The 15,133-nt window shown below is 45.4% G+C and overlaps 1 protein-coding gene across 1 annotated transcript in view; it reads left to right on the plus strand.

The window, feature by feature from the left end:
* The first annotated feature begins 660 nt into the window (after positions 1 to 660).
* Positions 661 to 15,133, plus strand: part of LOC117346336 (phosphatidylinositol 3-kinase regulatory subunit gamma) — a 374,335-nt gene continuing 359,862 nt past the window's right edge. The window contains exon 1 of the mRNA XM_033915736.1: positions 661 to 1,096. Within this exon, the coding sequence (XP_033771627.1) occupies positions 787 to 1,096 (310 nt within the window). The 5' untranslated portion in view covers positions 661 to 786. The remainder of the gene's footprint in view (positions 1,097 to 15,133) is intronic.

The raw sequence follows: 15,133 nt of genomic DNA on the forward strand, positions 1-15,133 counted from the left end.
ATATCTAGAGATTCATAGTTCTGCGCTGTATTCTTAGACTTCTTCACCAGCTACCTCGTCATCGCTTCTGAAAATCGTCCTTTCTTGCCGCTCGCCAGGAGAGATTTATGTGTTTTGCTTGGATATGAAACAGATTTCATCACTTATTGCTTCATGCAGTGACAGAACTGGTTTGCAAGGTAAGAGCAGCCCAGTGGATGAAATGTATACATCTATATATTTGCCATGCCGGTGGTGCGTTTTCACCTTCTGATATACAACGCGTCCTTCTTCGGAAACGATCTTGTCCTGCTAGCAACATATTCTGACTCTGTCCTACCCTTGCCGTTCCCTGAAAGGTCTGTTTTATTCTGGCTCAGTGCGCTGCCGCAGAGACCTCGGTCTGCAGTCTGTCCCCTGAGCCCTGTTGCTTCTTTTTTCCGTCTCTGTCCTTTCCCGAAAGACAGCCGAGCAAAGAGCAGCAGATCTGGCGAGCTCCGAGCCCCACGAGAAGCGAGGACGGCGGTGAGGAAGGGGCTCGCGGTCCAGCCACAGGGCATCCTCGGGACCAGCTGGCATCGGCACTGGGATTTGTCTGCAGTCCAGATGGATGAGAGAAAGTCCTGGAGCGCTCCACAAACCCAGATGCTCTTGCTGGTGCTATAGGAGGGATTAGACTTTCTGTCGCTAAACTGACAAGAAAAGTTCTGCTTTTAGACAGCGTCTTGTCCTGCTCGACGGCCAGGCTAGAGGTACAGAAGGATCGCACAACCGACCCCTTGGCACCAGCAGAGACAGACGCTCACAATGTGTTCCGAGAGCCTGCAGTACCGGGCTCTCTACGAGTACAAGAGAGAGCGTGAAGAAGATATCACCCTGTTACCTGGGGACCTCCTGACGGTGCCTAAGATGCAGCTCCTCAGCCTGGATTATAAGGAAGGGGACGAACGGTTTCCCAAAGGATGGTTGAACGGGGTGAACGAGAGATCCAAGGAGCGGGGAGACTTTCCAGGAACGTGCGTGGAGTATGTCGGGCCACTCAGGATGGTGCTGACGATGCCCAAGCTGAAGTGCAGGCCCATGCCTCCAGCGCCGACGGCTACATCAGCGCTCCACGGTGAGTACTGGCATGAAGGGTTCCATGTGCTTTTGCTGGGGTGCATTTGTTCAATGGCCTGCAAAAGCAGTAAGGCATGGGGAGTGCCAGGCTGCAGCATGGTAACCAATTGTGGCACTCCTCAGGCAGTATTTTTTACAAGATATTGTTAATGGTAGAGAATGACATGGGGACAAATTGTTCCCTGTCCCCACGGGAGCTCATTTACACAGCCCAGCAAGATTTTTCCTGTCCCTGCCCCATTCCTGCAAGCTCCGTCCTCATCCGTACAAGCCTCAAACCCTTTAAAATCCTAAGTAGCAACATTCTAGAGCTCAGATTGTGATGTCACAATGCCTCATTCCACCAATGCCTAAGCTCCGTCCTCATCCGTACAAGCCTCAAACACTTTAAAATCCTAAGTGGCAACATTCTAGAGCTGAGTTTGTGATGTCATAATGCCTCATTCCACCAATGCCTAAGCTCCGTCCTCATCCGTACAAGCCTCAAACACTTTAAAATCCTAAGTGGCAACATTCTAGAGCTCAGATTGTCATGTCATAATGCCTCATTCCACCAATGCCTAAGCTCCGTCCTCATCCGCGCAAGCTTCAAACTCTTTAAAATCATAAGTGTCTGAGGCTTGTGCGGTTAAGTTTGAGCTTGCAGGAATGGACCAGGGTCAGTGGCAAAACCTGCGGGGATGGGATGGGGAAATTGAGTTCCTGTGGGGATGGAGATAAATTTGTCCCTGTGTCATTCTCTAGTTAACGGCATCCCTAAGCACAGGGAACTCACTCAGGCACTCCCTTCTCTGTTCACTGACCTGCTATGTACTGCATCAGCACATCAGTTATATTATTAAGGACCAGAGGGGGGCGCACTAGCACTGACATGGCGATGCTCCAATAACATATAGAATTTCCTTCATCTGAAGATCTTCATTGAGAGACAGCAATTTGGGTATATGTGTGTGTGTGTGGGGGGGGGGAAGGATAAGTATAGGAGCGTGAACATATGTGGGAGTGTGAACATAAGAACTGCCATCTCCGGATCAGACCTTCGGTCCATCGAGTCCGGCGATCCGCACACGTGGAGGCCCAGCCAGGTGTACACCTGGCGTCATTTTAGTCACCCATATCCCTCTATGCCTCTCGTAAGGAGATGTGCGTCTAGTTTGCTTTTAAATCCTAGAACGGTGGATTCCGCAATAACCTCCTCTGGGAGAGCATTCCAGGTGTCCACCACTCGTTGCGTGAAGCAGAACTTCCTGATATTTGTCCTGGACTTGTCCCACCTTAGCTTCAGTCCATGTCCTCTTGTCCATGTCACAATCTCAGTTCTGGAATGTTGCTACTCTTTGGGGTTCCAGAATCTTGCTATTCTTTGAGATTCTGCCTGGAATCTTGATATTGTTTGGGGTTCTAGAATCTTTTGTTACTCTTTGGGATTCTAGAATTTTGCTACTCCATTGTAACATCACTGATGAGGTTGGCTCTGAGGAACTGTGGAATGAGGCATTATAAGAACATAAGAACTGCCATCTCCGGATCAGATCTTCGGTCCATCAAGTCCGGCGATCCGCACACGTGGAGGCCCAGCCAGGTGTACACCTGGCGTCATTTTAGTCACCCATATCCCTCTATGCCTCTCGTAAGGAGATGTGCATCTAGTTTGCTTTTAAATCCTAGAACGGTGGATTCCGCAATAACCTCCTCTGGGAGAGCATTCCAGGTGTCCACCACTCGTTGCGTGAAGCAGAACTTCCTGACATTTGTCCTGGACTTGTCCCCCCTCAGCTTCAGTCCATGTCCTCTTGTATGTGTCACATTGAACATTGTAAATAATATTTTTTTCTGCTCTGTTTTGTCGATTCCTTTCAGTATTTTGAAAGTCTCGATCATATCCCTTCGCAGTCTCCTTTTCTCAAGGGAGAACAATCCCAGTCTCTTAAGTCGTTCATCGTATTCTAAGTTCTCCATATCTTTTATTAGCTTTGTTGCTCGTCTCTGCACCCTCTCCAGCAGTTTTATATCCTTCTTTAGGTTGGGAGACCAATGTTGGACACAGTATTCCAAGTGTGGTCTGACCATTGCCCTATAAAGCGGCATTATAACTTTCTCCGATCTACTCGTGATTCCTTTCTTTATCATGCCTAACATTCTATTTGCTTTCTTTGCCGCTGCCGCGCATTGTGCCGACGGTTTCAGTGTCCTATCTATCAGTACACCCAGGTCCTTTTCCTGTTCGCTTTTACCCAGAGTCACACCTGACATTCTATATTTGTGTTCCTTGTTCTTTCCGCCTAAATCAGGGGTAGGGAACTCCAGTCCTCGAGAGCCGTATTCCAGTCGGGTTTTCAGGATTTCCCCAATGAATATGCATTGAAAGCAGTGCATGCAAATAGATCTCATGCATATTCATTGGGGAAATCCTGAAAACTCGACTGGAATACGGCTCTTGAGGACCGGAGTTCCCTACCCCTGGCTTAAATGCATTACTTTGCACTTTTCCACATTAAACTTCATCTGCCATTTCTCCGCCCATTTCTCTAACTGACACAAGTCACTCTGGAGTTCCTCGCTGTCCTTCTGCGTGTAAGAGTAGTTTTGTGTACATAGGCTGTTTTGTCATGCATTTAATATGTTTGTAGATGTGTGAGTATGTGAGGGGTGTGTCATGAAAGACAATGGATGGAGAGTGGGCCTGTCTGTGAGAAAGGGATATGTCCTGGCATGTGTGTGTGTGTGTATTTGTGTATATTGCCAGTCTTTGCATGCCTGCAGTATGTCCAAGGACATGTGAGTATGTGAGGGTTGTGTCTTGACACATGTGGGGGTGTCTGTGTATGTGTGTGGGGGAGGAGTGGTTAGCACAGCTGGGTTAAAAAAAAGGTTTGGACAAGTTCCTGGAGGAAAAATCCAGTCTGCTACTGAGACAGACATGGAATGTTGCTACTGTTTGGTTTTCCGCCAAGGATTTGTGATCTGGATTGGCCCCTGTGTAAACAGGATACTGGGCTAGATGGACCAGTTGTCTGACCCAGTATGTGAGTGTGTCTTGGTGTGTGTTTGCATACCAATGCTTGCTACGATAAGTTTCTCCCTTAACGGTTCAAGCTGTTAGCTGATCTTGGCATCTGTCTCTCAGGAAGTGTCTTAAACAGATGGTGTAGAGTCTCAGTTAAATGCTGGCTATTGCTTAGCTCTTCCCATTGCAAAGAAACACACACTCTCTACACACACCAAGCAAATAGAGGCTTATTCTTGGAAAAAAAACCTTTATCCTGGATGCTTCCTGGAGAGTCCCAGTCCAAGTTCTTCTTGAAGACTTTAGGCTGGCAAAGATTATGCATAGAAACCAAACTCCTTAAACTGGTGGTGTTTTGGGGTCCACACACTAAATCAAAATGGTTCAGGTTGTTTAAATTCTTAACTCTTGTGCTTCTTATGTCTGATCTCCTGGGATCGAACGTGTTTAACTGCTTGTTGTGAAAAGGTCGTGCAGAATGGGCCAAAAGATGACTGCGCCAGGGGGGTTCGGTGGCAGCACTATGCATGCACAGGGGTTTGGATTTGGTTCCCAGGGCATGTTCTCCGCTCCCAGGCAGTCTAGCACTGGGGGTTGCTTTGGAGGCAGCTTTCGCTATCAGCCAGGGAAGGCATTGCAGTCATTGTGCAATGGTGACACCTAGTGGCCAGATTTAGGGCCCATAACTGCAAGGAACCTTGGTTTGTATGGAACCATCATTGTGATCACTAGACTGGACTAGGTGAGTTGGAATGGGACACACAGTAAGAGATGAAAGCCCCTGGTCATTGTGCTTGAAAAGTTTAAAGTTACTCAGAATGCTTCTTGACCCAGCACTTAATATGAAAAGTTACATCTCACACATCCTGAAGAAAATCTTCTAAAGACTGAGGATCGTAAGACCGCTGAAGAGAGTACCATCAACCAAAAACTTCAGACTTGTGGTCCAAAGTTGATACCATACTATACAACTAGAATTCAGTGCAGTATACAATAAGATTCTCGATACTGAATGAAAGTTGGGTAGGTAGAGATCTGAGTTAATGTTATTGGTTCGAGGAGAAAAGGTGAATCTTTAACCTTTTCCTGAAGATATAGTACGTGCATGTTTGTCGCAGGGGAAGGAGGAGGTTGTTCCATAGCCTGGGTCCCAGGTATGTGAAAATGGATTCATGCAGCTTCTTCCGAAGTACGCGTGATGGGGAGGGAAGGCCAGTTTGAACCGCTGATGAGGTCGTGAGATGAGAAAGGAGCACGTAACGGCGATGTCGGTGCTTGGTAATGTGCTACTGAGGGGTGTTCTCCTCCCAAAATAGCTGAAAGCATTGCAATCTGCCCAAAACAGTTGCAAGGGCTGTTAGCGGGACCTTAAGAAATGAGCAGATAACACCAGTACTTAGAGCCCTTCATTGGTTACCAATCGAACAACAAATTCGCTATAAAACCCTCTTGCTTGTCTTCAAGGCTCTAATGGTAGGATGTCCCCTGTCTTAGCAACAACACTACATCTCCTTCAACCTGCATGGGCACTAAGGTCACTGAGCTCTAACCTTCTTGATATATACCCTCTTCTCGCAAAATCCGCCTTAATAAATTTAGAAATTCAATTTTTTATATTAGAGGACCTCAATGGTGGGACTTGCTTCCAGAGACATTTAAAGTCTCACTGAAACACTCTTGTTTAAAGATGCATACCACTCATGATGAACTGAAGTGCAACTGGACCGCCCTACCGAAGAGTAATAATCAATGTCACTGGAAACAGCATGTGGTGGTTTTCGAAGGGTCTCAAACTGGCGGCCCGGGGGACACATGCAGCTCGCCAGGTACTATTTTGAGGCCCTCGGTATGTTTATCATAATCACAAAAGTAAAATAAGAGTTTCTTGATCATATGTCTCTTTAGTTGTAAATGACAATATTATTATTAAGACTTAGCTTAAAAGAAAGATTTATAAACTATAAAGAGTTTTACCTCATGCAAAATTGTCATTTCTTTAATAAGACATTAACTATTTTTTTCTGAGGCCCTCCAAGTACCTCCAAATCCCAAACTGTGGCCCTGCAAAGGGTTTGAGTTTGAGACCGCTGGTGTAGACGCTGTTGTTATATCTTAGCTATGTATGTATTGTACATCTGTAATCCACCTAGAAACTAACTGATAGTGCAGAATATAAATGTTGTGAATAAATAAATGAAAAGGAAAAGGAGAAAGTTCTCTCCCCCTGCCTTCACAAAAATAAATCTTCAATAAATGCTGTTGAGCAGTGATTCATAAATGCCATATATTAGGTCATTTTTTTCTCAGTAACGAGATGAAGATAATGCACGGTTATTAAGACATGGCCAAGGTCAACTATTACACAATTTATATACAATCATTTCTTGAAAAGGAATGATAAAAACTTTTTTGAGAGCATGTTGCTATGGAGACTGAAGGATTCTCATAATAAGTACTTCAAGCAATGAATTGGCCCTATTAGACTACTGTAATTCTGTCCAGAACAGGCATCCAGGAATGGCGCTTACGCTCCTGTAGTGTGGCCATATGACTGTGATCGTGGCCTGCAAAATGAACGATCGTATTACTCCATCTTTTGTTCAATTACATTGGCTTATGGTAAAGTTTCATATTCAGCTCAAGTAAGCAAGCTTGGTTTGGAAAAGCTTTCGAAATTTGACTTCCTCATTAGCTGATATTTGGTTTTAAGGAGTTATCAGCCTAGGCGCAGTTTGTACTCAAGTGATAAATGGCTTTCAGAACGCCATTAAAGTGTTGTGACAGTCCTTCCACTTGATCACGTGTGGCTTCTGCCACTGGCCCTTCAGTATGGAATCAAAGGCCATCAAAGATTAAGGGGAAGGCCAATTTTTTAAGTATTAGGAAGAGGGTGAAAACATTCATTCCGCCTAGGTTTAGTTTGACGTCATATGCATCTCTCCCTTTTTACTAAACTGCGATAGCGTTTTGTAGCACAGGGAGCCGTGCTGAATGCTGTGCGTTGCTCCTGACGCTCATAGAGCGTCGGGAGCAGTATGCAGCTCCCTGCGCTACAAAAACGCTTTCGCGGTTTAGTAAAACGGGGGTGGGTGGGATAATGTTTACTGCCATTTTAGTATAAACTTTATGAAATCTTATTGGCTGATATTCAGCCAGTGGCAATGAGCATCTCTTAAAATGCTCACCACCGCTGGCCAAATCAAACCCAGTTATTCAGTGCCAGTGGGTGATGATACCCAAAATTCAAGTGGGTACAGCCAAACTTCAGTGCTGACTGTTCCCTCTAAGCTGAGCAGGAGTCCTCCACCCACAGTCTCACCAATAGAGGGTGCTGTTTTACTGTCACATTTTTCAATTGTGAGGGACAGGCAAGTTCTGCAGGACTCCAGGGAGCATACCTGTCCTTAGCGACTGAAAATATTCCACCCCCTAGTGGTAGCAATGCAGCTGGAGGACACCTGCTCAGCTTAGAGGGAACACTTTTTTGTACCTGCAAAACTGAACCAAACAACGGGTTACTGTTACAAAGTCACGGTGGCAGCCGCTGCTGCTATAATCACTCCAATGCCCAGAGAGATTTATTGGACATTGGAGCATTTGCCACACAGCAGCTGCTACCGTGGCTTTGTAAAAGGAGAGGAGGAGGGAGTTAGGATTGCAATTTAAACAGTCCTGCAGCCTGGTTAACTATGCAGACACCAATGAGTGTGGGGGGGGGAGGTAAAATAAGGAAGAGAAGTATCTGTAGAAAAAGAGTGAGAGGGAAGAGCCTGTAGTGGGAGGGAAAAGTGACAAGAGGGGGGGGGGAGAGAATCTCTGCTGGGAAGGAGGAGGAAGAGAGTCTGGAAGGAAGGACAGAGACAAGGAAAGTGGAAAGGAGGCTGAAATCAACCCAATTAGAAAAATAACATGCCAAGGCAAAAAAGAAAAAAAATCAATTAAAATTTTTAGTGATTGGAATGAGTCAGCTGTGAGAAATGCACCTCTTTTCTGGGTTTTTGTTGAACTGCTTACGGAGTCTGGCCCTCTGGAGGATTTCCCATTCCAGTTTTTGTCTGTCTGTTCTTTCTAATATTTGGTCCCCTATTCTGTATTGACAGTCTCTCCATATTCTGCATGTTTCTTTTTATTAGTATTTATATAGTACTCTTTGTTACAACATCAGGGCAGCGTTCATCAATTAAAAAGGAAAAGAACGCCCCTCGTACAGGTGTAAAGGGAAAAATAAGGAAGAAAAAAATCATTTAGTTGCCGTATGGTCCAATGCCTAACTATGTAAGAAAAGCATAACTAAGAAGGAAATGCCAGTCCAAATAAATAGGTTTTTAAAGAAGCTCTAAATTTAGTATAGGGAGGCTCACATAAGGACCCTTAGGACGAGAGGCCCATAAATATGGCACCGATGCAAAAAAGGCCGAGTTTTGAGGAGATTTTAAGACGGGAACGTTGAGGACCGCAGTGAACGAGGAGGTTTGGATGGAACAAGTCATTTTGCCAGATAATCAGAGGTTGAAAGGTTCTGCTAGTGTGAAGTGGCTGTGGAGGAATCTGAAACCGTCCCGCTTGTTCTAACTCGCACATAGTAGGTGTATTGATGCTCTAAGGCAGGGTTCTTCAACTTTTTGACACCTATGGACCGGTGGAAATAAAATAATTTTTTGTGGACTGGCAACCAGTCTGCGGACCGGCAGTTGAAGAACACTGGGCTAAGTCGTGGGCCAGCCCCCACCCATTTCCACCCAATCTCCGCCCCAGACCCCGCCCCCCAAATAGTACTAATTGTAACACCATTTTTGTCCCTTCAGTTTTCATATATACACACACACAGTATAATCGTATTAACAACACATAATGGTTAACCACAAAGCACACTATGCTTCTCAATATTCATTCCTACCAGAACACAGATACTGGACCAAAAACTAAAAGGACTAATATATTCAAACAAACCCTAAGACGCAAGACTCTGCATGCGGTACAACCCCAGAGGAAAAGAAACAAATGTATTTCTTCCTGAACAGATGTAAATCAATCACTAAATTCAAAACTAAAATCATTCCCTCTACCTTTGTTGGCTCCCTCCCTCCATGCTGTGCCTTAAGTTCTGGCCTGCTCCTGCCTAGCCATTTTATGCCACCCCCTGGTGTTGTCTTCAGGCCGGCTCCCTCTTCCTCAGTGCTGCAGTGCACAAAGAAATGGGCAGTGGCTCCTCGCACGTCCCGCGCCTCATTCGGAAGCCTTCTCTCTAATGTTGCATTGAGGAAGAGGGAGTCGGCCCGAAGACAATGCCGCATCGATCACACCGCGGCTGAAGAACACTGTCTCAGGCCCGATGCATGTGCCGGCCCTGTGGACCGGCAGGAAATTTCTGTAGACCGGCATCGGTTCACGGACTGCTTGTCAATCTTTCAGTGGCTGTGACCCCCAAATAAAACTGGGTGACCCCCCCAGAGGTACAGAATAATGCAGCATCTATGGGGAACTTGCCTAAGTTATGACCCCAGCACAGATTTTGTGACCCCATTTGGGGGCCCAACCCAGAGTTTGGGAAGCTCTGCTCTAAGCTCTAGTGTCATCGGTGGCATAGTAAGGGGGGTGGCAGACTGCCCTGGGCGCCATCTCAGTGGGGGCGCTGGCACCTCTCCTCATGCTCACACCCCACCTTTCCCGCTCTCCCCCCCCCCGATCCTCTTTAAAATATTTGCGTGATGTCAGAGGGAAAGCCAGCAAGAGCAGCAGGCATGCGTTGGAGAAGATTTAAAGGGATGGGGGTGGGAAGGGATGCCAAAAGTGTGGTGGGGGGGGCGGAGGAGAGGGTGCAAGGGGGATGTAATAAGTTTGCTCTTCAGCTTGTGTCTTTTTGCAGGGTCTTGTGTTACTGTGTTTCCCCGAAAATAAGCCCTAGCACGATTTTTGGGGTAGGTCTTAATATAAGCCCTACCCCCAAAAATAAGCTCTAGTCGCCGGCAGCAGCAGCAGCAGTGGTGCTTCCCCCCTCCCCTCCCCCGCCGACCCATCTCTCCCTCCCATCCGAACCACCAGACAAAAATAAATACCTTATAACAAACTGGCAATGTCAGCAGCAATCTAGGAAGGCTGCTTCGTGGCCTGGGCCGTTCCTTTGCCGCATCACTGATGATGTCATCAGCAAGGAGGCAGAGGAACGCCCGGAAGATAAAAAGCCATAAACCAGCCTGTCTAGATTGCTGCCAACACTGCCAGTTTGTTATAAGGTATCTATTACTGCCTCGTGGTTCGGATAGGAAGGAAAGATGGGTCGGTGGGGGGATACGCGGCGGGGGGGGGGGATAGAAAGATGCTTCACGGGGGGATGGGAGGAAGGGAGGGATAGAAGCTGCAAGGAATGGAAGGGAGGGATAGAAGCTGCAAGGGTTCTGCTGTACAAGGGATGGGAGGTAGGGATAGAAAGATACTGCACAAGGAGATGGGTGAGGGGGAGGATGCTGGGCTGTATAAAGAGAGGCTCAGAATTTAGGAAGTTGATTGGTTGGGCTGAGAACTTTTCAGCACCCCCTCAAGTATGTGTGTGGAATGGGGTGTTAGTACTAAAGTTCTTTGTTCTGTTGGTGTTTGCTGTCTTTTGGAGGGCCTATGCCTATAAGTAGGGTTCATGTAAGAATTTTGAGTAAGTTGTGTGAGTGGATAATGTTGCGTTTATAGCACGCGCTGAAGATTAGCGCGTGCAAACCCCCGCGCTAAATGAAAAATACGAACGCAAGCTCTATGGAGGTGTCAGCGGCTAGCGTGCGTGCTAAAACCACTAGCGCGCCTTAGTAAAAGGAGCCCCAAAGCATCTTTCCTGGCATCATCCTAAATCCTTGCTGGTCATTAGCATTCTGCACTTTATAGGGGTAACTGATTGCAAACATCTAGAGAAAGAGCCAAGTGGTCCTAGACAGCAACATGCGACTTCAAATCATTTCGAAAAGAAATCAAAACCCTGCTATTCAAAAAAATTCGTCCTTCCCCCTCCCCCTTCCCCCCCTGTAAAATTCCCCCTCAAATTTTTACTCCTCATGTAACTCCCCTTCATAGACTCAACTATGTAACCAGCCCCCTAAATTGTAATTTCCCCGTAAATATCCAGTTTTTCTTCTGATGTAATCCTCAAATTTCTACCCATCCCTTAAGTTCTCCCAAAGACTCAATTTATATAACCAGCTCCCTAAACTGTAATTTTTCCTGGAAATGTCCAGTTATCTTCTGATGTATTCCGCCTAGAACTGCAAGGTACAGGCGGAATAGAAGTCACTAAAGTAATGTAATATATGTAATGTAATGTAATGTAATTTATTTCTTATATACCGCTACATCCGTTAGGTTCTAAGCGGTTTACAGAAAATATACATTAAGATTAGAATTAAGAAAGGTACTTGAAAAATTCCCTTACTGTCCCGAAGGCTCACAATCTAACTAAAGTACCTGGAGGGTAATAGAGAAGTGAAAAGTAGAGTTAGAGGAAAAATAAAAATAAAATAAACATTTTAACAAGACAGCATTGATCTAAATACTTTGGAAGGTAGAAGAGAGGAGAGAAAGGAATAGAAGCAGAAGGGGGAGCCGTTGAACAGTAGAATTCTGGAGAAATTTAAATGATCGAAATAGAACAAAACAAAGACAAAAGGCAAAACAAGATAAATCTTAAGCTGGAAAGAAAAATAAAATAAAACTTTGTCTTCAATCCACGGTTTCAGCGTCAGTGATGAAGTGGAGCAAGTAAGTTTAGGAGGAGCGAACTTAAAAAAAAAAAACACTTGGAGACTGACCCAAAAAAACATTATTTAATTTCTTTCCTATCCCCTTCTCCCAACGGTTAAAAATATACAGTTAACAGGTCACAATTTGCCTATATTATAGGACGGTGTCAGGTCAAAAGCGCGCCGGGACAAAGGCGCGCGCAGACAATTGAGCAGAGCGTGGAGGCGTGCGCCGCAGAAAATGACTGTTTTTAGGGCTCCGACGGGGGAGCGTGGGGGGGAAACCCCCCCCACTTTACTTAATAGAGATCGCACCGCATTGTGGGGGCGTTGTTGGGGGTTTGGGGGGTTGTAACCCCCCACATTTTACTGAAAACTTCACTTTTTCCCTGTTTTTAGGGAAAAAGTTAAGTTTACAGTAAAATGTGGAGAGCTACAACCCCCCAAACCCCCCACAACGCCGGCACAATCTCTATTAAGTAAATCTCTATTACAGTTTTTAGGGGCTCCCCAACAAAAACCCCCATCGGAGCCCCTAAAAACTGTAATTTTCTTCGGGGCGCGCCTCCATCTTGCGCTCAGTTGTTGGCGCGCGCCTTTCTCTTTCGCGGGGTGGTCTATCAACCTTATAGGACAATTGGAAGTGAAGACAAATGATCCTCTCCTATTTTGATTCTGTGTATTAACCTTCCTTCGTCTTCTGTATTTCTTCAGGTATTTTTAGTTGGGAAGATGCTGGGCTGAAATATTTAGGTCAGATGTGGAAAGGAGTATTCCCTATATTTAGTGCTTTTGAATCTTTTTGGAAACATCTACAATATCGCAGCTCGCAAACATTTTGTTACAACTGAGCAGGTGATGTCATGCGGGTTAAAAAGATTTACGCTGTATCCTGGCTTACTCTGAAAAGAACACTCAGGCAGTCTGGATCAGTTAAACAAATATCGTCAACTGTATTTTAAGTTAAGCACATTTGTAAAGCGTTGGAACCTTGACTTCCAACTTGAGCTAGGCACGGGACATCGGTAAGAAATATGGAAGCCTCATTACAAAGGTGAGCAAGTTTTTTGTTAGGGTGAAGAGGGTTTGATCTGTTTTGAGTTTTCTCCAGGAGATTAATGTAGCAGATTTTTTTGGGCATCATGGATTGATAGTTTGTACTCCTGTAGTAGGTTTTTATTCCCCAGTGGGCTTTGTTCTTTTAATCTTTGGATTTGCACCAATTTCTTTCGTTCTTAGTTCTCGTTTCTTTTTCCTGAGGTCGTCTATAAACCAGGGGGAGGAGAAGATGCGAGTGTTAGACCTTATGTTTTGGGATTCTGCTAGGTGTTCATGCAAGGTCTTAATTTGCATGTGCCTGTTTGACGCAGCTTCTTCGATGGGTGTCGGTTCAGTCTTCGTTGTTTCGGCTATTTTAGAGGTGCCGGATGATAGCTTTTCTAGGTTGACTTAGTTTGGGTTGAGTATCTTCTTGAGTGGGGTGATGTTCTTGGTTGGAGGTTCTGTAGCTGAGTTTTGAAATCGGTCAAATTAGATAAGGAACTACCTCTGAATTATAGACCTACAGTGGAACCTTGGTTTACGAGCATAGTTTGTTCCAGAAGCATGCTCGTAAACCAAATTGCTCGTATATCAAAGCGAGTTTCCCCATAGGAAGTAAGGGAAACTCGCTTTGATTTGTTCCACCTTCTCCTCCACCCCCCCTCCCCGAGGCTACCGGCGCTGCTCCATCACCCTCCCTCCTCCTCCGTTCAAACCGGCATCACTCCACCCCCGCCTGCGAACGCCCTTCCCCTGTGAGAAATGCATCGCACCCCCGTGCTTGAAGCGGCATCCGCCCGCTCCTTACCCCATCTGCTGCGTGCCGATGCCAGTTAAGGAAAGATCCCGCCTCTTGCCTGGACTGGGCCTTGAGCATCTGCGCATGGTCAAGGCCTTCGGGCTCTCGATCTCTCCGAGAATGATCTTTTATCTCATTTTGTGTTATACAGTCCAATGAGGATAACCAGGAATTCCAATTTATTTGCTTATCCGAAAATGGCTGGCTGCAGATACAAGACTTTTTTGGATAGGACCCTTGCATTTTAAGCAAGTACGCAGCAGTCCTGGTAGGGTAATTCTATTGGTGGAGTTGTGTTGTCTTATGGTGCATTTCGAAAAGTAATTAAGTCAGCGTGGTTTGATAAATTTATTTCCTAAATGAGGATATTACTGTTAATCAAAATTTTACATTGAATATATTAGGAAAATTGTTCTTTGTTTTGTTTTTTTTGTTCAAAGTGTTTTATTGATTTTATAAGTAGAGAAAAATACAAAGCCAACAATGTGAGTGCTCCAACAAGGAGCACATTATAACAATATCATTACCAATGTCATCACATCTTTATTTTGTTATGCATTTAATAATCTGTTGTATTTTAATTATTTGTATTTCACCGATTGTCCAGCCTTCTATTGTGTAAACCGCCTAACAATTGTTTGATTATGGTGGGATAGAAGAATAAAGTTATGTTATGTTGAGTGGAAGAGCCCTCCCACGCCCAAGGACACCTATCCCAAATAATAGGCGGAGAATAAGCATCGTTAGGCATCCGACATAGGCACAGCCAAATTAGATGAATGGCCTAATGGAGTGGTGCTTATGTCCTTCCATCAAAGCCCTCCCTTCAATCCATCCAGAATTCGGCTACGCCTCTCATATTCCACGAGAGCCGCTGTACTCACGTTACTCCTCTCCTAAAGTCACTTCATCGGTTTCCCATCTGTTTCTGAATACAATTCAAACTCCTCTTACTGACCTACAAATGCATTCACTCGGCTGCCCCTCATTATCTCTCTTCACTTCTCTCCCCCTATGTTCCCCCCACCTCCCCTGTGAGCTTCGCTCAACGGGTAAGTCCCTCTTATCTGTGCCCTTTTCTTCCTCTGCCAACTCCAAACTCCGTCCTTTCTGCCTTGCTGCGCCATATGCCTATAACAAACTGCCCGAATCCCTAGCGTCTCTGGCCGTGTTCAAGTCCGAGTTAAAAGCCCACCTCTTAGAGTGCTTTCGACTCCTAACTCTCACCTTGGGTTCTACATCCCCAACCCCTCTATGTCATGTCTGTCTGTTCAAGTTAGATTGTAAGCTCTTCAGAGCAGGGACCTTCTATTTAATATCAAAATGTACAGTGCTGTGTACGTCCCTCAGCACTATAGAAGTGTTAAATAGTAGTAGAAGTAGTTTCCTGCCACTGTCTTTCAGAAGGTTGCACGACACAACTTGAGGTCATAGAAACATAGAAATTGACGGCAGAAAAGGGCCACAGCC

The sequence above is a fragment of the Geotrypetes seraphini genome, chromosome 12 (assembly GCF_902459505.1).
Source record: "Geotrypetes seraphini chromosome 12, aGeoSer1.1, whole genome shotgun sequence".
In the NCBI taxonomy this organism is placed as follows: domain Eukaryota; kingdom Metazoa; phylum Chordata; class Amphibia; order Gymnophiona; family Dermophiidae; genus Geotrypetes; species Geotrypetes seraphini.